Source organism: Leptonychotes weddellii, chromosome 6, assembly GCF_054177405.1.
Source record: "Leptonychotes weddellii isolate Sample4059 chromosome 6, ASM5417740v2, whole genome shotgun sequence".
Classification (NCBI taxonomy): domain Eukaryota; kingdom Metazoa; phylum Chordata; class Mammalia; order Carnivora; family Phocidae; genus Leptonychotes; species Leptonychotes weddellii.
Window position 1 is genome coordinate 103,013,591 of NC_138374.1, and position 22,563 is coordinate 103,036,153.

The window sequence follows — 22,563 nt, forward strand, 5'->3', positions numbered from 1 at the left end:
GGAGCGGTCCTCTTCCGCCTCCCAGGTGCTACTGGCCCGAGTGAGCGAGCTACGTGGCTGGCCTCGGGCCTGGGAGAACACGTAGCAAGTCCCCTGTCTTGTCCTTGGGAAGGGTCGCCCCCGCCATGCAGCACAGCCCACCTGGCTTACCAACAGGCAATCAGGCCCCGAGGAATCTGATAAACAAATGCACTGAAAGTTGTCACTAAAGGAAAAGCCGCTTTCTAGAATCTTTTGTAGAACTATTAATTCATTTCAAGACAGACTCCTGGATATCCTTTCAATGAGGGTGGAAGAAATTCACCAAGGCGAAGAACCTAGAACAGTTCACGCCCTTGGTATCATCATTCTCCTGCCATCACTGGGCTGGGTAAAACCTCAGACAACACCATTCTGACCCTTGCTCTTCGTCTGGAAAACACTGAGAGCAGACATGTTCTTTCAGGTCTGAAGTTGTCAGGAAGAGCCTTCTAAAGAGGGTCTGATGGCCTCTCTCGGTTTCTCCTTTCTTTTCCCAAGGGCTTCTCCCCAAGACACTTCTTTCCTCACTATCAGAATTCAAATGGCCGAGGACACCATTTTGGCCACGGGGACAATATCACGTGAATAAACTTTTGGTTGCACTGGCCGGGAAAGCCTACGGCAGGTGCCTAAGAGACACGGGCCTGTCCAGGTGCTTCTCTATCTTTCAGACCCGGGTGATGTGCAGATCCAGGCGGCGACACACACACACACACACACCAGGAGCTCACACGTCATCCACAGCAAACGCATGGGTGTCCCCTTTCTCTGCTTCAGCCCAAAGCTAGAGGCTTGGGTGGTGTATGTTAAGTAACCTCGCCAATCTACACTGTGGATTCAGTCAGAGAGGGGATGCAGGGAGGGCTCCTTCGCTCCATCTGTGGAGTGAGGGCTGGATTTCAGGGAACTGAAGCATTCTGAAAATACCCGTTCCATCAGACACCACGGCAAAGCCGTTTTTGGCAAATCCATGACAGTCAGAGCTATAAAGATCTCCATTTGTCAGCTGGCCAGCCTTTCTTGAATTACTTGAGTATTTCTGAAGTAAAGAAAAATCCTGTCATTCTCTGAAATTTTCCTAGTTCGCTACTTGAGCAGAGTCTCCCCCCGCAAACTGTGCTGTTTCTACACTCGTATTTTTCAAGAATAAGCAGATGTAGAAGCAGCTCATATCGTCTCTGCGTTAGCCTATGGCCAATTCTTGGTTGGCAATTAGTGTTTTCGCTTTGAGTGTAAGAAACCCAAAGATTTCCAAAACCAAAGATACGCAAAAAGCAAATTTCTCAGCAGGGTACAGACTGTTCCTTCTATGCACACTATAAAATATTCTTTAATAATAGCTCCGTGCCTAGCAGGACTTAACAAGCAACTGTTCTCTTAACTACTACCTTTGGATCCTTAAATGTATGGGAAATATTTTGAAACCTGGCAGAATTAAAAAGGTGTCTTAATTCACTTGGAGTTTCATGTCTGCCACATGCAGTTAGGTTATTTAAAAATTAAAAAAAAAATCTAATTAGTGTTAAGTAAGTAAAAAAGAAAAGAAGTGAAGTCAAACTCAGCCTACTCGGGAAATATTGCCGATCCCAAATGAGAAAGCTCTTCATCTTCAACTGTGAAGCCATTACAGTTAACCTGCAGTGAGAAAGGGTGAGAAAGAAACAGGTGAGCTGAAGCTTCTCTTTGGATAGAAATCATTCTTTAATTTTGACCTTTTACATACAAATTAACTAGGACGATGTTCCAGTTTAGGGATGTAAAAACCTTTCTTTTGGCCAAGGTATCCTTGGCTCAAACAAAACTGACCCATCAATCTCATGTGTAAAAAGCAGAATTGTTAGGAAGGAAGCACCTTAGTGTAGCCGACCTACTCCCCTACGCACAGTGGCCTGAGGCCACCACAGCTGTGAAGGCTCCAAGGACTGAAGTTTGGAGTTACAATACCTGGAGTCCAATCCCAATTATGCCACAGATTGGCCGTGTGATCTTGAGCCCATCATGGAGACCCTCTGTCCTTGATTTTCTCCCGTTAAAAAAGAAGCCATGACCCATGAGAATGTAACGTATGGGATGGGGAACATAGGCAAGAATATTTTATTAACTTTGTAAGGTGACATGACAACTGGACTTAGAGCAGTGACCATTTCTCAATGTCTACCAGTGCTGAATCACTATGTTGTATACCTGAAGCTCACATAATATTGTACACCTATTATACTCCAGTAAATAACACATTAACAAAAAAGAAGTCACTTAATCCAGGACCTACCCCATGAGGTGAGGTGGTAAATGGGAAAACCCTGCCACAGCTAATCTAACTGCTGCCCATCCCCTCGAGAGGCAGAGGAGCCAAGGGCCTGAGGCTAAGGAACAGAGGCCTGCCTTTCACGTCTCAGCCCATATAAACCACTGGCGACTTTCTCAGCCTTAAAAAGAAATGTTACATTGAAAAATGCCACGAGCAACTCTCACGCTTGTGGAAGTCTAACCTAGAGCAAGCAGGTACAAATGAGGACTGTACATCCCCAATTTTATGGTTTTCCATAAATTCATTCTTTCTACCGACATTCACTGAGAGCTCTTGCAGGCTGGGCACTGGGCACAGAAGGATGAACAGGCCAAAATCTGCCTCGAGGAACACCTGGTTTACTGGGAGACAATTCAGTGGGTATTTTCCCTTTGTAGCTAAGATTTCAGAACTGGAAGGGGGCTCAGTCTTTTTACTTTTCAAATGATGAACTTGAAGTCAGAGAGGAGCAGTGACTTGCCCAAAGCCAGTGGCAAAGGCTGAGACCCCCGCTCCTGCCAAGCTGCTATGAAGGCTGGGTGTGAGGCACGCACGCTGATCGCTTTCACCCCATGGGCCAGAACCATGCTCTTCCATACTGGAGAGACCGCATGGGTATGTTTCAGGCCACCAGATGGGCTTTTTAAAACTAGCATCCACTGAGCGCTTCTTCTGGGCCAGGCCCTATGCTAGGTGCTACATATTTACTCTCATAAATCTGCAAAACTGCTCTGACATAACCCATTTTACAGATGTGGAAACTGAGACTCAGGCAGAGGTCAATGATTAAGAACTTGCTCAAGGCCATGTAAGTAGTGAGTGGCAGAACAGGAGTCAGAGTTCAGACTAGACATTCAGACAGCAAAGTTCTCAGAAACAGAAGAGTTTCACCCTATGCCATTTTCCTCTGAAATTGTTTTGATCTAGGAATATTAATAAGGCAATTTTCCATAAAATTAAAAGGCCAATGTCAAAGGCTTAGAAATCTTGGCACACAGAGAAGTAAAGGCTGTGATGGGTTTCATTTGTGGTTTTTGCAATTCAACATATTTACAACCAGTATTTACAATTTTCAACGTAAAAAGAGATTGCTGCAGGTTGGAACAATGGACAGCCTTCGAAGTCCGGAGGTATTGGGCATTTCTATGCAGAAGACGTAATGTACTATTTTTTGTGCCATCTTCAAGTACCCCAACCTGTTGTGTCATCAGGACATTAACCAACTACCATGAACCAATGACCCACAACCAACATTACGTAAGAGTAAATTAGGATTCTCATTCATTCAACAAAACGTACTAGACCATGAACTATGTGCCCTGCACCATAGTAGGTCCTGAATGATCTACAGACAACCTCAGACCGGGTAGTAACATGCCTCAGCAGTGTCTGCAGAAGGAGAGAATGAATAAGAATCTAGCAACAATTTTCAAAACTGATGGAGGGACAGACAGCTCCTCACTAACTCTAAAGGGTAGGAGACTCACTCCTTTGCCTCTTAGTCTCTTCCTCTGCATGGAGCTCAACTGGATCAGTGTATGACTCCAAATTCCTTCAGGCTTCAACGTTCTACGACCCCTGGTCGCTCGATTACCTCCACCCTCCACCTCTCACTGTGGAAGTGTGAGTGTGTTTCTTCAGGAGCAAAGGCTCCTATGAGACAGCGTCATCACTGTTCCTTCCTGGGAGATGGGGATGGGGTGCAAGCCAAACTGCATAGCAATTTCTCTGCCAGTTTTCCCTCCCCTCTGAAATATCCCTAGAGAAGAAAAGTGAACTTGCATGTTGTTAAGAAAGATGCATGGGTCATAGTCCTTTTTTTCAAGTCAAATCAGGCATAAGTGCCTTGCTAAAGCTATTCTCATAATTAGCATTTAGACCAGATGTAGGATGCACACCAAAAATACACTTCCCAACCGTGCATATGTCCCCAGTGATTAAAGTGCACCTCAGTGCTGAGGGGTGCAGTCACCTTCTACGGCCAGCCCCTGCTGGGCCACAAGCTAACGCACGACGCCCTCCCACGAAGCAGCGGCAGGAGAGGGCTCAGAGGCTGGAACAGAGGACACGCAGCTTGGGGCTGGGAGGCAGGACCAGAGGGTGGCCCGGGGCTGGAACAGCACTTTTCAGCTTTGCTTTAGTTTTCTCTGGGGACACTAAATGTCCCTTTTCAAATTCATATATTAAAAAATATATGTGTGTAGGTGTGTGTGTGTGTGCATGCGTATACACGTGTATACACACGCACACACAATCTGGGAATGGATATTACGATTTGATAAAGTCTATAAAGGAATTATTTCAGTTGTGTGTGTGTGTGTGTGTGAATATATATGTGTGTGTGGAGATATATATACATATATTTCTCCTGGATTTTCTAAGTCAGTCCAAATGTCAAAGTTTCTGAGTAATTTTCACCACAAATATACTTCTGCTTGTGAGATCAAGTGCCTTGATTTCTGGTTGTGAAAATAGGGTCCCATATCTCCTACACCAACACTAAGAAGTCATCAGCATATATTACTGTGCTGGAGGAAAAGGGATTCTTTCTTTCACAGCTAGAAGGGAAAATACACTATTTATTTCATCTCTCCTGGGTTTTCATATAACCATGCCCCCTCTAGTCCAGAAAGAGAGTCAGGTATCTCATTTTTTTTAAAAAACAAATGGCAGATTAGTCAATTCCTCAACTTCCCACTGTCACCCAAATCCACTGTCTTAGGACATTTAGGAAAGTGTGTTGTAAATCCACGATAATGTGAAAATCAGGAAAATCTACTTTAATGTTCATAAATGGAATCCATTTTTTTTTTCTGATGATGATACTCACAAAATAGAAATATATCTATAATATTACGTCCATCAAGGAATTCATCCAACTGACTGCAGTCATGCTCATGGTGGTTAAAGTGGATCGGAAAACAGATGAAGACTCACTTCACTCTTTAGAGGTGTAATTTTTGAAGTGGAAGAATTATGGGCGCTTTTTAATCTTTTTCTTCTTTTTAGTGTTTAAGATTTTATTTATTTATTTGAGAGAGCGAGCGAGCGTGTGCACGTGCTGGTGGGGGAGGGGTAGAGGGACAAGCAGACTCCCCACTGAACAGGGAGTCCGAGGTGGGGTCCCAAGACCCTGGGATCATGACCTGAGCCTCAGGCAGACACTTAACCAACTGAGTCACCCAGGCGCTCCCTTTTGAGTGTTTTCTTTTTTTTTTTTTTTTTATTTATTCATGAGAGACAGAGAGAGAGAGAGGCAGAGGGAGAAGCAGGCTCCCAAGGAGCAGAGAGCCCGATGCGGGACTCGATCCCAGGACCCTGGGATCATGACCTGAGCTGAAGGCAGACGCTTAACCATCTGAGCCACGCAGGCGCCCTTTTGAGTGTTTTCTTAAGTTATACACACTCATTGTAGAAAATTCAGAAATTTTCTACAACTCAGGAGATAATCACCTGTGACCTTCTACTGAATCTTTTTTTTAACATATGTATGTGTATTTTCTTATTATATACATTTTTATCCTGCTTTTACACTTACAGCTATATCAATGTTTTGCACATCTTTAGACATTTGTTGAAACAAAATATAGAGGCCATATAACCCCCCATCATAAGGCTATGCCATAATTTATTTTCCAAACTCCTGTACTGCTGGCCATTTATATTTCCTTTTTTACTTTTTTTTTTCAGTTTTAAAAAGAACCCCACAATAGACCATTGGCGTGTCAATTACTGTCCACAGTCTCTGATTACTTCTTTAGGACAGATTCCTGGAGAGAGAATTACTGGGTCAAAGGGTACACAGGCGAAGCTGATTCTGTTCTAAGACCAAGATGGGTAAGCAGCCACCCGAGGTCTTTTGTGGAGCTAGAGACGGAAGGTTCTGGCAGGGGAACGTAGCTGTGGGCACCCCTGCAACAGTCCTGCCGTATTTCTCTCTCTGGGCAGGTCACCTTCAACTACAGGTCCGGCTTGTAGGGGAAGACGCAGGCTATGTAAGGGAGAAAAATCGGACCCGGCAAGTCGGGCCAGGAAGAACCACCCTCGCCGGGAGAGCAGCATCTCTGCACCCAGACTGCGCGCAGACACGGAGTGATCGCTGCACCTTCTTCTTCTGCTCCAGCCGTGCCTACGTCATAGCCCTTCCACACGGCTGGTTTCCAGGGCCTCGATCACTTCTAAGTTGCTCTTATCTAGAAGTCTCTCTAATCTTTTTATCTGGCCTGCTTTTGGTAAACATCGACTTTGCTAAAGACGTCTTACCGTCCGTCCGTAAAGACTAGCTGTCCCGAGACCCACTCGGGCTCCTCTCTGTGGTGACGTTCCTTCCTAGGGCTATCTGAGAGGGCCTCCCTCTTGGGCACATCTGGGTTTGCCTGTGCTTTATCAACACAGTGTTGGCAGAAGAAAACACTACTGTCAGAACGGAAGGTTTAAGAGAAGAAACGTGAAATTTAATGTGGGAACCTCAAATGGTCTTTCCTTTCAAAGAGCGTCTAGAAGGCCACAGTACTGGGGCACCGACAACCCCCTGTTTGCATAAACTCTTTCTGTGGCAAGAGGCAGAGGTCAGGTAAATTTCCTATGTACCACCCATCAAGGAGGGCCAGCTCAAGGTCTGCTCAAGGTCACCTAGCAGGGCTATGCAAAACAGGGTCCAACAGGTCAGCAGCCTTGTCATTACAGAAGCCATCAGTCTATTTCCGTTCATCTTTACCGAGTGTGTGCTGGGGAGAGGGACTTGGGCAGGGAAAGGCTAGCGGAGGGTCACCAGATGCTGGCATTCTTACCTGTGCAAAGAGGACCACCAAGCTATCACTGTCCGGGAATTCAAGGTGCTTGGAGTAAAAGTGATGAAGTGCAGCAATATCACTCTGAATCAAGTCTTTCTTCTCATTGTCTAATTTATCCAGATCTGGGGATAAACAAACCATTATTCACCAGGTAGAAAACTCTGGCTTTCTAGCTACCTCCTTGTCTTACTGTAAATGGCATGGAGGGAGGAAAAAAACAAAAACAAAAACCCACGGAGCCCCCAGAAAATATTCTTCCCCATTACTTGGTGTAACTGATAAATTCTAAGAAAAGCATGCTATTTCGTTCTTCTCTTCCTCTGACAGCTGGAAGTCACTCAGGACATGAAATTTCAACTGACCGTGAGCAATGAGGTCAGGAATGAGTGGCTAGCGCTGATAAGCAGCCTCGGTCTAGTGCGGCCCCCTCCCCCCACCACTAGCCCTGGAATCTGTGTCATGGTCAAGGAGCTAGAGAGCCCTGATTTAATGCCTTTCAGTAAGGACACCAGCTGTTTACTGAACTGCAATTCAGTGAAGATACAAAAATATTCAGCATGCCAGGAGAGCCAGCAGGAGATAGCTCGGGATGCAGCAATTCATCTGAGAGTTCCTACTTCCCCCTAATGATTTCCTAGTCATCATGTCAACTCAGGGGGGAAAAAAAAAAAGTTACAGTCATTTTTCAAAACAGGCACATGAGTCAAAGTAGAAACTATTCCTTAAAATCCCCAGTACCACGAGGAATACGAGCTTCCCGTGCCTTTCCCCAACCCTGCCTCGTCCACAGACGTGTTGCTGCAACAACTGCTCGGCCAGTCACAGACAGACTTACGCGATTCAAACTCCTTCACGGCCAACAGCTTCTCGGAAGTTGTTCGCTCTGGGTGCATCTGCTAGTAATCGGGAAGAAATCACACAGATGGAGATGTTAACCACCAGGGCAAAGAGTAGTGCTTTCACTGTTACATCGACATGAAGGAAGAGCACTGATTCTCAATGGAGCAAAGAAGACTCTCCCAGGAGTCCTGCCATCGGGCGCCGAGAGTGTCTGCCCAGCCCAAATCGGAAAGACTCTTCCGGAAAACTTTCTAAAGCGGCTGCCACATTCCTGACACCCTGACAGCGAGACGTGCACACAGTAGGCTCAAAGATGCCTGCTACGGGAAAGAAGAGTGGCGAGAAATCAACTTTTTAGGGACCCGACTTAAAAGGACTCTGAGTGTAGAGAGGAACCATCCTATTTATTATTTCTCCTTCTAAAAAGGAACAAAATCAAACCCCCCATCCATTTTACACTTTCTTTAAGCATAGGCTAAAATGATCTCAAATTCTGTGTTTCAAAAAGAACACTTTTGGTGGTATCTGTGAGCCCAGATTCACTTTAAACGTGTTGCTGGCTTTGTTCTAGACACCCCAAGAGGAGCTAACAATAGTAAACCTGCTAGGCTTTGAGAACATGAATAAACTTGGTGTTGACAAGAGTTCAAAAGCAGAGCTCAAGAGCTGGCCTGAGGCCGTGTCTTTGTCATCTGGCTATTCAATCTGGGGATACAGGTGGTCTAGCAGGACGCTCTCACCTCCCTAGTTAACATGTTAAGCTTCCCCTTGGTAGTTGGGTAGCCTGTCTCCCCTAATCCTTTGCAAGCCACTAGAATACAAATGGTCTGGTTTTTCTAATCATCAAGTCCTACTGAGATGAAAGGATGGCCAGGTAACTTTTAATTTAATAGACTATCAGTAGTAATAGTAATTATAATACAAGTTGAATGGAACTGGCATAAACTCATCAGGGCCTTCAGACCACCCCTCCTGGTGCCAAAACATTTCCATTGTTCTTTTTTGGAGCAGAAATCTTCCATTCACAGGATACATTTCTGTAAGATTAGTTAAGTCATCTTGCCTGGGAAAGCTTTTCATTCAGGAAAGTACACCAGCTTCTTCTGAATTTTAACCACAATACTATAAATGCCACCAAAGAGTATGAGGCGGGGCAGGGGAGAACCATCAGACTGGGCACCGCACCCTTCCCAAAACACTCACAGATCTTACTGCGATGGCCTGTTCACCCTGACACCACGCCCAGGCACACCACCTCCTACCCTTTCCTCCTGACCAAGAACTCAGCGTATATTTAAAAGATAATTGTTAGTAAGGACTCAAAAGTTAACATCCTCCTAGGAAAACAGTTTGGATGTTTTTGATCTCACCCTACAGGCAACCCTTGAATCCTCTGCTTATCCCGGAGCGGATAAAGTGGCATTTCAGCAAGCACCTGACCCACGCCGCACATAATGGAACAATGACCTCAGAGTTTGGAAATGTTCTACCTCTGTTTATGCGGCCCAGAATCCTAACTTGGGCCGGGGACAGATATGTGCCAATCATTACAATCCCATTTGGCTTAGATAAAAAATAGGAAGTTTTAAAGGGAGGCAGTGTGGCAGGTATAAAGAAGAAGTGGATGAAATTTCAGCTTCAAGACATGTACAGTATTGGGACGCCTGGGTGGCTCAGTTGGTTAAGCAGCTGCCTTCGGCTCAGGTCATGAAGTCCCAAGGTCCTGGGATGGAGTCCCGCACTGGGCTCCCTGCTTCTCCCTCTGCCTGCCACTCCTCTTGCTTGTGCTCGCTCTGACAAATAAATAAAATCTTAAAAAAAAAAAAGACATGTACAGTACAGAAGCCCTGCCACCAACTTCTTAGTAGCAAGCACCTCCTCGATACGAGCAGGCACCTCTGCAGATCTATGCCTTCTGAGCACCATATAGCCTATTACACTGTGTCACAAGGACATGTCCTACGGTACTTCTCCCCCATCTTTTAGTTTGGTCCTTTGGAGATCCGGCACCTCATTAGCCCTCAGTCAGTAAGGACTGACCAAAAAAAGGCGGAGGATTCCAGTCCTGGCGTCATCTTTGGAGGAAACTGTTCATGGCCATCATCTGTTCCCCTTGGGGGCATTTCTTTCTCTACTACTTCTTTCTTTTACCCTCTTCCTCTCTCACTTTGCCTCGATTTCTACTTTTTTCCACTCCTTCCCCTTCTCCTTCGCATCTGCCATGCTGGCTGTTCCATCCCGTTCCCTGCCTGCCTAAACGAGAGCAAGTAAAGAGACGGCGACGGGGAGGAACAGGACGCTGCTGGGAGGAGGGACAGGGAGCAGTCCGGGTGTCAGAAAGAAAGGGGAAAATCACAAAGCTTCTCAGGCCAGTCTGGTTCCCTAAGATGCTCCAGTTATTTTCACTCAGGTCTTCACGCTGTGAAAGGCCGTATTCTTCTATGTAAACCTGTCTCATAAAAAAAAGTTCAGAATTTAACAGCTGTGGCTGCATTCCTGACCTGGGGTAAGTGACATCCTCGTTGCACAGGGCAAACAACAAACCAGCTTCTGCCTGGAGTGTTATTCCCACGCCTGTCCATAGGGACGTGACGGGAAATAGAGTCCAAGAATGTTTAACAAGAGACGATCACCACAGGCCACTCATCTTTCTGACCTTTAAGGAAAAGAAAAAAGAAAGTACACTTGAACACCATCCCATTTCCTCACCTGTTTGGCCAGAATCCTTGCAGTTAGCCTTACAGTCTCTGAGGGATTCCAGTTTTCCCCAAAAACAACCATGGGAGAACATTCCAGCTTGTGCATGGGCCAATCTTCTTTCTGGGAAGGTTAAAAAAAAAAGATTAAACACACACACACAGGAATAAAGTTCAAGAAGAGAGGATGCAGTAAGTCCTTCTAGTTAAGGTCAAGTGAAATATGTTTCCTTTTGGAAAACATGGTGAAGCTCACAAAAGCTAGAGATAAAAACATCCTTTAAGATAGAGACGGTTGTATGACCTTGACTCGGGCCTGGCCAAGGTTGTTGGGATGAGAAAATCTGCTTTGTGTTTTTTCATCAAGCCTCTCATCTTTCTGCAGCCTCTCATTATTCCAAACAACGCACGCGGCTTTCCATTATCTGTGGGAGTTGTCAAACTGCAGCGGTGAGTGATTTGGGGTATTAGCCATTGATCTGGCCCTGCTCCCTCACAGTCCTGTTCTGCTTCTGTTCTCACATCAGGGCAAATCACTGAGAGCTGCACTCAGCAACCAGTCTCCTTTTATAGGTGACAAAAACAAAACACAAATGAAGGCTTTGATAGGGGACCCCAAAGAGTCTGGCAGAGGCAACTACTGGGCATATTCAGGAATACAGATTCCCTGAAGATTCGTTTGACAACATAGGAACATTGTATTTCTTTTTGTCCCGTCTTGACGCTCTTATGCTCCTTGACGCTCTATGTTCCATACCAAGGGTATGTGCTCACTATTGGCAGGGTAGAGACACTGTCCGTGGGGATGGGCGAGGCTGAGGGAGGAAGGACACCGTGGTCCCGTGGTGGCCATGGAGGACAGGAGTCTGAGGGCTAGGGGAGGAGCTGGTGATGCCCTCGCTGGTGGCAAGGGTGGGGGGATGACTGAGAACGGACTGGACATCATGGAGGCCATTGCTGATTGACAAGAACCAGCGGTGCTGGCGTGATGGGGTCAGGGGCAGGTGGGGGTGTGGAGGGGACTCCAGGGAGAGCCAAAGCAGAGCTGGAAACTGGGAGGAATGGGTGAAGGCTTGGGGGTGAAAGGAGGAGGGAGGATGACTTTTGAGGTGGGAAATACCACAGCACATGATATACGGATGGGAGTCCGCAGACACGCTCTCTCTCTCAATGGAAGTGGGCATGTCCTGTTCTTCCCTCAGCCTTCCCCACCTCAGAAAACAGCGAGTCTGTTCTTTCAGATGCTCAGGCTAGAACCCGGGGTCATTCCTGCCGCCTGTCTCCCCTCCCACGCTCCCCAATCACTCCAGCACATCCATTTTCCCTGCCTTTGAACAGATCTAGAACCTGATCACCCCTCGCCACCCCACCTTCCTACCCTGCTGCAGCCCCGACACCTCTCACCACCAGTGCTGCGCAGGCCTCCTACCCGGATGCCTGCTTCTGCCCCTGTGGACAAGGCTCAACAGAGCAGCAGGCTAGTCGATCCTGCTACACAGAACTCAGATCATGCCAGTTCTCACCTCAGAACCTTCTAATGGCTTCTCATCTCAGAGCAAAAGGCAAGGGGCTTAAAGATGACTGAGAAGCCACTCATGATGGGAGCCCCCCCTCTACTCCTCTGACCTAATCACCTTCTACCATGCTCTCTCTCACCTCAGCCCCCCGGCTGCTCCTTACACAGACCGTGCATAGTCCTGCCTTAAGACCTTTTGCACCTGCTGTACTCCTGGCTAGTGCCCTCTTCCCCCTTGATATCCATTTTGCTCCCTAACCCTTCCACATCTCTGGCTCAAACGTCACCTTCTCAAATGCCTGCCATGAATACCCTACTAAAAATTGCACACGCCCATCCCTGTCCACTTCCTTGCTCTCTACTTCTTCTTAGGCACTTCTCACCACCTGATATACTACATATTTATTAGTTTTTTAGTATCTGTCTCCCCCTATTAAAATAAAGGAACTCGGTCTGGTGTGGGTTTTTTCCCACATTTATAACCCCAGAAGCTAGAACAGGGCCTTGCATTTACGAGGTCCTCGATAAAGTTGCTGCAAGAATGAAGATGTCTCCTTGTCCCCTGCCCCCCACCCCCACCCCAAGAAGGAAGGACACGATGTCACTTCATGATTTAATGCACTACGTGGCACAGGCCACTGGCTCAAGTTCTGTGCCAAGATGTTAAATAACGCCCTGCCGAATAGAACTAAAGGTAGGGAGAGAAAGAAATGACGAGATATGCACAAGGGAGAAGGGGATGTGTTTTTAGCCAAAGCCTGAAATGAGAGCAGGGCGATCAGGCAAAGAGGGAAAGACCAAGAAGGCTTCAGGGCTTGGGGCATCTGAGGGGAATGGGGACCCCCAGCTGGAGACAGATGGATCATTAACAACCATGAGCACGTGTCCAGGGTGAAACCAGGAATTCTAAGAGGAGGCCTTTGCAGGGCCTTTGAGATACTGGGTTCCTGAACAGTAGGTCTTGTCTTCGGTGTTCAACAACAATGACTGGGAGAAGGAAGGTTAATACTAACCTTTCTTACCATGATTTATCTATTATTTACTAATAGAATTCATTAGCAGCATATAAAATCAATGTTAATATCAACAACACACAATGCTGACATTTACTGATGCGCATGTCCTCAAAGGGAAGGGAGCCTCTGGGAGGAGAGCAGAGTGCTGTCAAGTCAGTGGACCCTGGTCTGGGGCTCAGGAAACCTGCTTTCTTGCCCCCACTCTGCAGCTATGTGACACCCGGCGGACCTCTTAATCCCTCTGCAGCTGTACCCTTGGCTGTCAATAACGTAATCCCTAAGTTACTTAGCAGGTCCAGAATTCTGAGGCTATGATTTGACACCTTCCGACAGTGATAATGAGATCGGAAGCCTGAAGAGGACCAAGACACGTAAGACCTTCGTACGGGGACAATCAGGCATCCGTGCAACCACAAAGGGCCCCCGTCAGAATCCAATCAGCTCATCCACGAGAAGCATTTAAAACAGCGCCTGGCACATGGTGCACCCTTAAAACACGTGGGTACCTGTTCATTCACTTGTTTGTTCGTTCGTTCGCTCATTTATTCATTCATTCAATGAGCCCTGCAACTGACCCTGGAGGCAGGGAGGGAAGAAGTAGTCTCGGACGTGAAGTAGTCTGTGACTGTGTCCGGAGACACGTATGTGACACAGATCCACAGAGCCATGAAATCAGAGCGCAATAAATTCACTGAAGTGTGCAATCACGGATGTGTCATCAAGGGAAATGTCCCCAAATAAGTTGTCACCTTCTTCGGGAAGATGGTGAGAGATGTGGATGAAGGGAGGAATGACAGAGATGCACCTCCACGGCACTGCTCTGTTTTAATTCTTTAAAAAACAAAAAAAAGGTGGGAGGGAGGCTATCATGTGGCAGGAGCGTCAGTTCGGTTCTGAGAGCATCAGGACGTGCCGTCTTCTGTCACAGGGATGGTCCACGTACCGGAGAGAATTTGACAGTGGCAACTTGCCCTGGTTTTGACTAGAAAAACTTAAATAATCAGAATGGACAAAATAGAAAAAAAAAAATTAGGCTATCCTGATGAATAGGAATGAATAGTATCAATGAATACTTTTTGTTTTGTTTTGTTGTGCTTTAGTATTGGGGCAGTTTCTTCGTACACAGAGTGGTTTTGCAAACGCTTATGCTTTTTAAAACATTTTTGTCAGTTTTTCTAAAACTTTTTCGAGTATTTTTCTTCAAAAGTCAAGCTATTTCTCCTGTCCTAATTGCAATCTTTTTACAATTTTATGTAAACGTGGATCCTATTTGTCCAGAAAAGTAACATACAAATAAACGGACAGGAAGGACTCAGACAGATACCAAAGTGCTAATAGTGATTTTCTTGGAAGGACAAGATTATGGATCCTCTTTCTGTTCTCATATCAGACTACACTTTCTGATTTTTCTAAAATGAGCATAGATTATTTGTGCAATGAAATTAAATAATTAAATCTATGTAAAAGGAAGATACAGAAATTTCTGTACCCTTTTTAAACTTCAAAGTCATTTTCAGCCAATGTAGTAACTGCTCTGCATGATTTTCCTGTTTGTGCACAGACAAAAATGCTTCAAGACGAGTAAAGAGTTGTAAAATTGTCTCATGGTGAATGCTGGTGCACCCTGGAAGAAACGACTGACTGTTATTTCATCCAGTTTTCTGCCTAGCGAAAGATAATGCTGTCTGCCTGGACAAGGAGATTGGGTTTTTATTGCGAAGTCCCCTTTCCTAACTCTTGCACCTAGCATTTCTCTTGCTATAACGGAGCTTTCAAAACAGAGGTAGTCTATGTGGACAAATGCATGGGACTTCCTGAAATGTGGAACAGTAAGAAAACCTCATGGGATTTCTGCTGCCACTACCATTTCATCAAGGGGAAGAGTGCAAAAGGAGTCAGGTGCACACTGACCAACTCACACGAAGGTGACTGAGGCTGCTGAGCCCCCATCACAAGGGTATGTGCTTTGTTTTATGTTCCCCTGCAAGAGCCATGGGATGGGCTCATTCATTCATCCACATGTTTTCCCACCGGTGATGTGAAACATTTAGAGAAAAGAGTGATCAAGTTCAAGATGCTTCCTAGGTTTGGGTTAAGGAACCAAAGTGAATTTAACCAGGATTGAACCTACGACTCTGGCCCCATTCACTAAATCACCCATAACAAGAAGGTCAGATGAGCATTTCTTAGGCATCTTCTACACTTCAGTTACTCTCGCGTCAATGACGAATGTCACACATTTTCTCACGTCCTTAGTCACAAGCTCCTCACACATGCTTTTTTATCCCCATCAGGGCACGCCCCTTACTTTCAAAAACACACTCACAACCCCACCTCCGTTTATGCATCACAAATAGTTTCTTCTCTATTTGTTAATGTTAAGAAATAATACCCTAGAAAGTTCTATTCTACAATGATTCCTCTATAAATTAACTTTGTAAAACTCTTCTCTTGAACATGTCATGGTGCAATTTAATGAAGAAGTCTACAGTGAGGAAATAATATCCTTAGCTTTCCAGGCATATTTATAAAAATAAATATAGTTCATTAAAACACACTGGTTACAAAATAAGCCTAACTAAAAAGGAACTTCTATTTCTTTTATGTTTCCTCCCATTATCCTTTCATGCATCATCAATTAAAATCTTTCCTCTGGCAGGATCACACGGAGTCAAGTGAATGAAGAGAAAAGTAAATGGGACAAGATATCACCAAATTGTATAAAATAAAGCGAAATCCTAAAGCACTGCAGTTACAGAGAGGGCTTGGGGAGAGTGCACATAGTGGCTGGGGTCTACTGAGATGCTGTACTCCCTGGGAAGAGGACACCCTTGGGGAGGAGTGTGTGCCTTAGCACTCTTGGGGAGATTTTTGGCAAAGACGACACCAGAAGGGCCTCTCCCCTTTCACGTCCACTGAAGGCCACTTCTCTTTGACGTGTTCCCATAGTGGCCCCTCTTCCCGAGGGCCCTCAGGGACCCCCAAGCACAGTGCTGGAAAGTGCTGACAGCCTTCCGCCAGCAGTCGGTACAGCCTAGTCCCCACTTCTGCCACTGTGACCTTGGGCAGGTCACCCAATCATTAGTGGCCACTGTTTTCTTCTCTACTCACATGCTGGACCCGTTAACCTTCACTCTGACCCCCACCCCACCTCTGCTGTTTGATGCCCAGGCCTGCACCCCAGGTGGGCGGGGTCTATGTGGTCGTGGGGAGCAGCCGAGGGCCCTGGTGTCTTAGGTGGAGAATCACTCAGTCACCTGCCTCTTCCCATCGATGCCCTTGTTTTGTACAGCACAGCTCCCCCTTTGATCCCACCCAAGCACCCCCTTAGGAGGAACCCTGAACACACTTTTATCTGGAGCAAATGCCCCAGATTCCTCCCTAATGATTTTATGTACGAAGCTCTGGAACTACCATTTCTTTCTAGGCACTTTTATTAAACTCTTAGGACCATTCTATGTCATTACAATCCACTGCCCTGCTCTTACTTAGTTCTTCAGCACAAAAGCATGGCAAACCTCAATGGCCAGGAGATAGGTGAAATGTACAGATGAAATCCAGTCTGTCACCTCTAGCAACAAGTGGTATCAGGAACCAGGTATCACTTGTCATCTAGGAGGGTACTTTGGCCACTAGATACTTCACAGAAGCATAGCAAAATTGAATTGCAGAAGTACTCTCCAGGGCTGATGGGGCCCTGGCCCAAACACTGGGTAACTAGCAGGGAAGACTCTCCATCATGAGGTTGGACATAGCAAGCTGCCTTGGCCGAAGGCCTTTGAACATGACTCAGCATCACAGAGCAGTACCCTCCACTCCGGGCTTCCCTGCTACCCAAGCAAGCTCATTAAGATTTGACTGCCTGTACAATCTGTCCACAGGAGGAGAATGTACAGACTGTCAAACTGCTTGTTGTAAAGTGATATGCAGGCATCCTGGTACATCCAGGCCAGCATATTTGGTTCGTGCGAACCCCCCTAGGGAGAGCACCCCTCACTGTGTGCTCACAGATGAGCTTTCTGAGTCTGCAGCTTTGGGAAACTAGGTCCTGAAGGGCAGGGGACCCACATGGGCCACCTTGAAAACCCCATTGGACCACAATGGTTCATCAAAATAGTGTCATCCAGGGAGGCGTAATGGAAGAGTTAGCAGCATGATCGGAAGACCCAGAGATAACTTGGCATCTCACGCAGTCTGATACTTTCTATTAGTGCAGTGTTTACAGTTAATCAGAGAAGTTAAGACTCATTTTGCAACAAGCATGACTCACACAACAGTACACCATTAGTGTTCTCAGGTTTTTAGAATCCATCCATTCTCTTGGGGTAAAAGAAACAAAAACAAAAAACCCAAGTCCATCAAATCTAAAGTATGCTGTATACTTTATTCTTTGCACAGAGCTAAGCTTCGGTCCAGCCTAAATTACTGTCATAGTATTTCCCATATGTCCTCACACCTGTCCACAGTGTCATGATTATAGAGAGCTTTCATAGATCTCATAACACTAGGCCCCTACCATTTTTCAGGATAGGCACTATTGCCTTCATTCATGTGTGAAGAAACTGAGCTCAGAGAGGTCCTGTGGCTTGTCAAGTTCATGGAGATAGTGGATTGCAGAGTTAGGATCATCTTCTATTCCGTGTTACATTGTCTGAACTCTATGTGATATTCCTATCTTGCTTCTCTAAAGAACCAGAATGTAATGAGTTAATTTTTCTAGAAGTATTTAACTTAAATATAGAAAGAACTAACTTATCATTCCTGGAATCAAATTATGGAATTCCCAGGGCTCACTGATCTCCCCAGCACCAAAGCAATCCAACCACAGAATGTTCTATCCACAACTGGTAGGAGCAAAGTATGATCTCTCCTCCTCAAAAGAAGTCACACTCCCTGAAAACTCAGTGATAAGCCCCTTTATATTCTCGCTGTCACACAGGCTGCCCATCTCTGGAAGCCTGCGGTGGGAGACATAGGAGAGTGGGCTGCGCACAGGGTCTGCAGAGCCAAGGGAGATGTCCCCAGGCCAATGGCTCAGCCTGTGCTTCATTCCAGCAAGGGGCCCGTGTGACTGGAGCTCTATGGTCAGATGGGACATCAGGGCTCAGCAATCTCTCCCACTGATAAATAATAATGCTCTTTGGGGATTTTTCAGAGGCCAACAGCATAGGGAGAAGAGAAAGAAAACAATGAAGTAGTGACTAATCAGAAATAGATCAGGGAAGGCGGTGGGGGGGGGGGGCGGGGGGAGAGTGTGGGAGGTAAATGACACCAAGCCTGGCAAGAACAATCACCAAATAAAGAGGTAAAGACTGTGGAGAAAATCCTGTCACTTAGAGCCACTGTTTAATAGCATCAGCATTTCCCAGGTTTCCATTTAAAAAAATAGGTTTCCATTTAAAAAATAAAAATAGACTAAGGAGGGTATACAGATGTCAAAGATCATATTCTCCCTAAATTCAAATTGTTAGAACATGGAATGCGTTTTCTGTGGAATACCTATGAACATTCTGTGAAACATTCAGAATCTAGCAGACAACTATGGAAAACAACACTCCTAGTCCCTCAAAGAGCTACCAAGAGTTCCTCTAAACTCCTCCTTGAGCTTCCCACTCCCACGTTACAGGATTCCCTGGAGACTTACCCATCGAACCAGATGGCCCACGGTCTACATGCAGCCCACCTCCTGAGCCTGCCCAACCCTGGCTGCTTCCAAGGCACCAGCTCCAAGTACAGATTCGGAGCAGCCACCCCCAGGCCGTGCCAGGGGCTCACCGAAGTCTAGCTGGACTCAGACCGGGTTTGAACAGGCCAAGGGCGACATGAGGCCTACTTATGGGGATTTATAAAAATACAGACCTGTGAGGTGTAAAAATTAAAATATTTTAAAGATACCATTTTAGCATTTTTCATTTGTCATCTCCACAGTGTTCCATCTGCTGCTGGTGGCCTTGGGGGCAAACTGTCAACCTTGGTAATACACCTGCCTGCACCCAACATGCCCTCCTCCAGTCTTTCCCTTTCTCCTGCACCTGCCTGTGGCCCCAGAGTGTCGTTGTCTATCCCTGGCTGCCTGTCAGTCCTGGGCCAGCACTCAGGGGTATCCAGCCACATCTGAGGCCCAAACTAAGCTTTCCAGGTCTGGCTGCAAAAGGGTGCTGGGAATGGCGTGACAAGGAAAGGAAGGACATCAGGGTCCCAGTCTTCAGCAGAAACAAGGCCCTCCCTACCAGTTGGCCCAGAACCTACCTGACACTCCACATTGCAGTAAAATGCCTGCTTGCATCTTCCACATTTGGACAATCCTTCTTTCCTTAAAAACAGAAAGGGCACTGTAGTGGCAAGAGGCACAGAAACGTGAAGCTGCACATTTTATCATGCAATAATAAAAGCCATCTGGTCGGGAAGCAGAGCCAAGATTCACCTTACCTTACTCTCCCACTGATAAAGTGGCATTTTCCCAAAGGAGAATTTTGACCAGATTCAGTCCTTGAGTAGGAGTAAGTTAGTCAAACAGTACATTCACCAATGTTTCCCGACCCTGACAGTGGGAAGGGCACCTTCCAAATTGACGAGCGGTGTGCTCTATGACTCATGAGCCTGGCCTGGGACACCAGAGCTTCCACATCACCTGTGGTAGTCTGGGGCAAGTCAAAGGCTCTTAGGTCCTGATTTTCTCACATACTAAAGAGGGTCAGAGATAAACAAAACCATCTTAGAGGTCTGACCTCATACAGACAGAGGATTGGAGGCCACCTGCACCGGTAAAAATGCAGTGTGAGTGACAACCTTTATTATTTAGAAATGCAAGTAAGGCAGAAGATGGAATAGCATAGGTCAATAATTACCATGCTGCCCAGAATGCCAAGTTTAAAAATAATGCAACCCAGGGGTGCCTGGGTGGCTCAGTCGGTTGAGGTCATGATCTCAGGGTTCTATGATTGAGCCCTGCATCAGGCTCTGCATTTAGCGTGGAGTCTGCTTACGATTTTCTCTCTCCCTCTCCCTCTGCCCCTCCCCCCACTCAAAATACATATGTGTGTGTGTGTATATATATATATGTATGTATGCATACGTATAATGCAACTCAGCAAGCAGAGACATATTCTTGGATAAAACATTACTGGATGTCGGGGTACCTGGGTGGCTCAGTGGTTAAGTGTCTGCCTCCGGCTCAGGTCATGATCCCAGGGTCCTGGGATCGAGCCCCGCTTCGGGGTCCCTGATCAGCGAGAAGCCCGCTTCTCCCTCTCCCACTCTCCCTGCTTGTGTTCCCTCTCTCGCTGTCTTTCTCTCAAATAAATAAAATCTTAAAAAAAAAAAAAAATTACTGGATGTGATCGGTATCCACACCACCTCGTCAGTGTACTGCACTGAGTGATTCTTCTGCCTCTTTGTAATGAGGTCAATACCCCCCTTCCTTGACATATTACCTCCCTGCTTCCCATAAAGGACAGGGACTCTGTTGTTTCCCAACTGTCAGGTGCTAGTGTGTTTGTCGTGTTTGGTAAGTCAAAGCTTTTTCAAAAACTCTGAAGCCACTGAATTAAACCCCACCAGACAGAAGCCTTAAACACATTCTTTTTGAGGTGCAGGATAATGGAATAACCGCATGGTTCAATCAGAGCACAGGCTCCTGCCCACCGCCCTGAAGCCGGCCTTCCAACTTGAGGCAATGCCGATGCCTTGCCACGAGGGGCGCTGTCGCTGCTGCCAGGGTCTGTACCGCAGTGCAGGCCGCCCACCCCACCCCACCCCACCCCACCCCACCCCCCAGCTCACCGAGGAGCTGCTATTCTAGAATACACAGGGAATCACGCTGCAGAGTCCTCCTCTGCTCCTTGTCAGCGAGCGGCAGTCACCACACTACTCCCACGGAACCGAGACTGCTCCCAAAATGCTCCTGTTGGAGCTAAACAGACTGCCTTGCAGTTTTCATGACAGCACTTGGATTCCAAGAAGCAGACTGGAGAATGTGTGGGAGAAAAACACATCTTGTGGTTGAGGTATAAATAAATATCCCGAGTTTGCACATCTCAATAGTTTAAAAAGGAACTCACTGATTTGGCGGAGTGGATTCTCTAGCCTAAAATACCTCCCCTCAGCCCCCTGCCCCAGCCCCGAACCAAGGTGCACCTGAAGGGATGCTGACTCTGACTTTGCATTTTGCAATGAAAGAGAAACGAGACGGATGGTCCCTGTTCTGTTGCATTTTATAATGAGGAAGAAAGGACAGAAGAGACTGTATAGAAACAACTGTGAAGTGACTTGTAAGCAAGTGCTAAGTGATAGAGACCTTATAGAATGCCAAGGGGATGGAAAGTAAAGAGGGGCCAAGCCAGGGATAGAACTTTAGAATTCTTTCCAAAAAGAGGTACGTGTGGAAATGGATAATGGATGGGTAGATGTTACCTCATAAAAATGTCCATCTGAAGCAGTCGTTCATTAATGTTTGTTTTTCAGGGGGTGAGGTCACAGAAGCTCTTTGAGAATTTGATTGAAGCTATTAATCATCCCAACAACCCACCTTCTCCCCAACCCTCCAAAACAACAGAAAATTTTGTGAAATTTCAAGGGCTCTGAGCCACCTAAAGCCCATCCACGGACACTGAACAGCCTCTGAAACTAAAGTTAAGACCCACTGATATAAAAGATGAGAAAATGATCACAAAAATATCCTTATTAGCCCGAGATCATACCAAAAAGCAAGGATTCGGTGGCCTGTCCTGCAGAGGCAAGCAATAAAGTTAATACGAAACCAAGGCTTGTTTTTAGCCTCATGGTAACATCCCAAGGGAGAGAAAAGGCAAAATTGGGCTCTCAAGAGCTAGGGAAGAACTCTAGTGGGATTTCATCAAAGCCATAAATTGCCCAAAGGCCAGGCTTCATTCACCTTAGCCGGCTACCAAGTCCACAAGCCACAAACAACAAGAGACAGAAAGAAATAGCTAACTTTTAAGGGTTGGCAATTTGTTGCATAATTTCTAGAGTCTGTCCCAGTGGTTCTCAAATTGTGGTCTGGAGACTTCCGGAATCCTAGGAACCCTTCCCGGAAGTCAGTGGAGTCCAAACTACTTTCAAAGTAACACTGTTTTGACAACTGCACTGCAGCAGGTGTAAGGTGTAAAGGAGCCTTGGTATAAATCAAAGCAAATCAAGCTGTCCGCGCGTCCCTGTATTCTTGACTTCCACAGGCTCAGAGTTAAGGGGGGAGAAGGCCGATTTTACTTAAGAATGTCCCTGATGAGAATGCAAGCTGGTGCAGCCACTCTGGAAAACAGTATGGAGGTTCCTCAAAAAGTTGAAAATAGAGCTACCATACGATCCAGCAATTCCACTACTGGGTATTTACCCCAAAGATACAAAAGTAGGGATCTGAAAGGGTCCGTGCACC

At 46.2% G+C, this 22,563-nt stretch overlaps 1 protein-coding gene across 7 annotated transcripts in view; it reads right to left on the reverse strand.

Moving 5' to 3' along the window:
- SMYD2 (SET and MYND domain containing 2) overlaps window positions 1-22,563 on the reverse strand; it is a 47,133-nt gene that overhangs the window by 10,516 nt on the left and 14,054 nt on the right. For 2 of the 7 annotated variants that reach the window (XM_081824802.1, XM_081824804.1), the window contains exons 2-6: window positions 19,419-19,482; window positions 10,651-10,761; window positions 7,937-7,997; window positions 7,099-7,223; window positions 1,589-1,656 (exon numbers count right to left, since the gene is read on the reverse strand). In XM_081824802.1, coding sequence (XP_081680928.1) covers window positions 1,589-1,656; window positions 7,099-7,223; window positions 7,937-7,997; window positions 10,651-10,761; window positions 19,419-19,482 — 429 coding nt within the window. The remainder of the gene's footprint in view (window positions 1-1,588; window positions 1,657-7,098; window positions 7,224-7,936; window positions 7,998-10,650; window positions 10,762-19,418; window positions 19,483-22,563) is intronic. The other 5 variants (XM_081824807.1, XM_081824808.1, XM_081824805.1 and 2 more) reach the window with 3 other exon arrangements.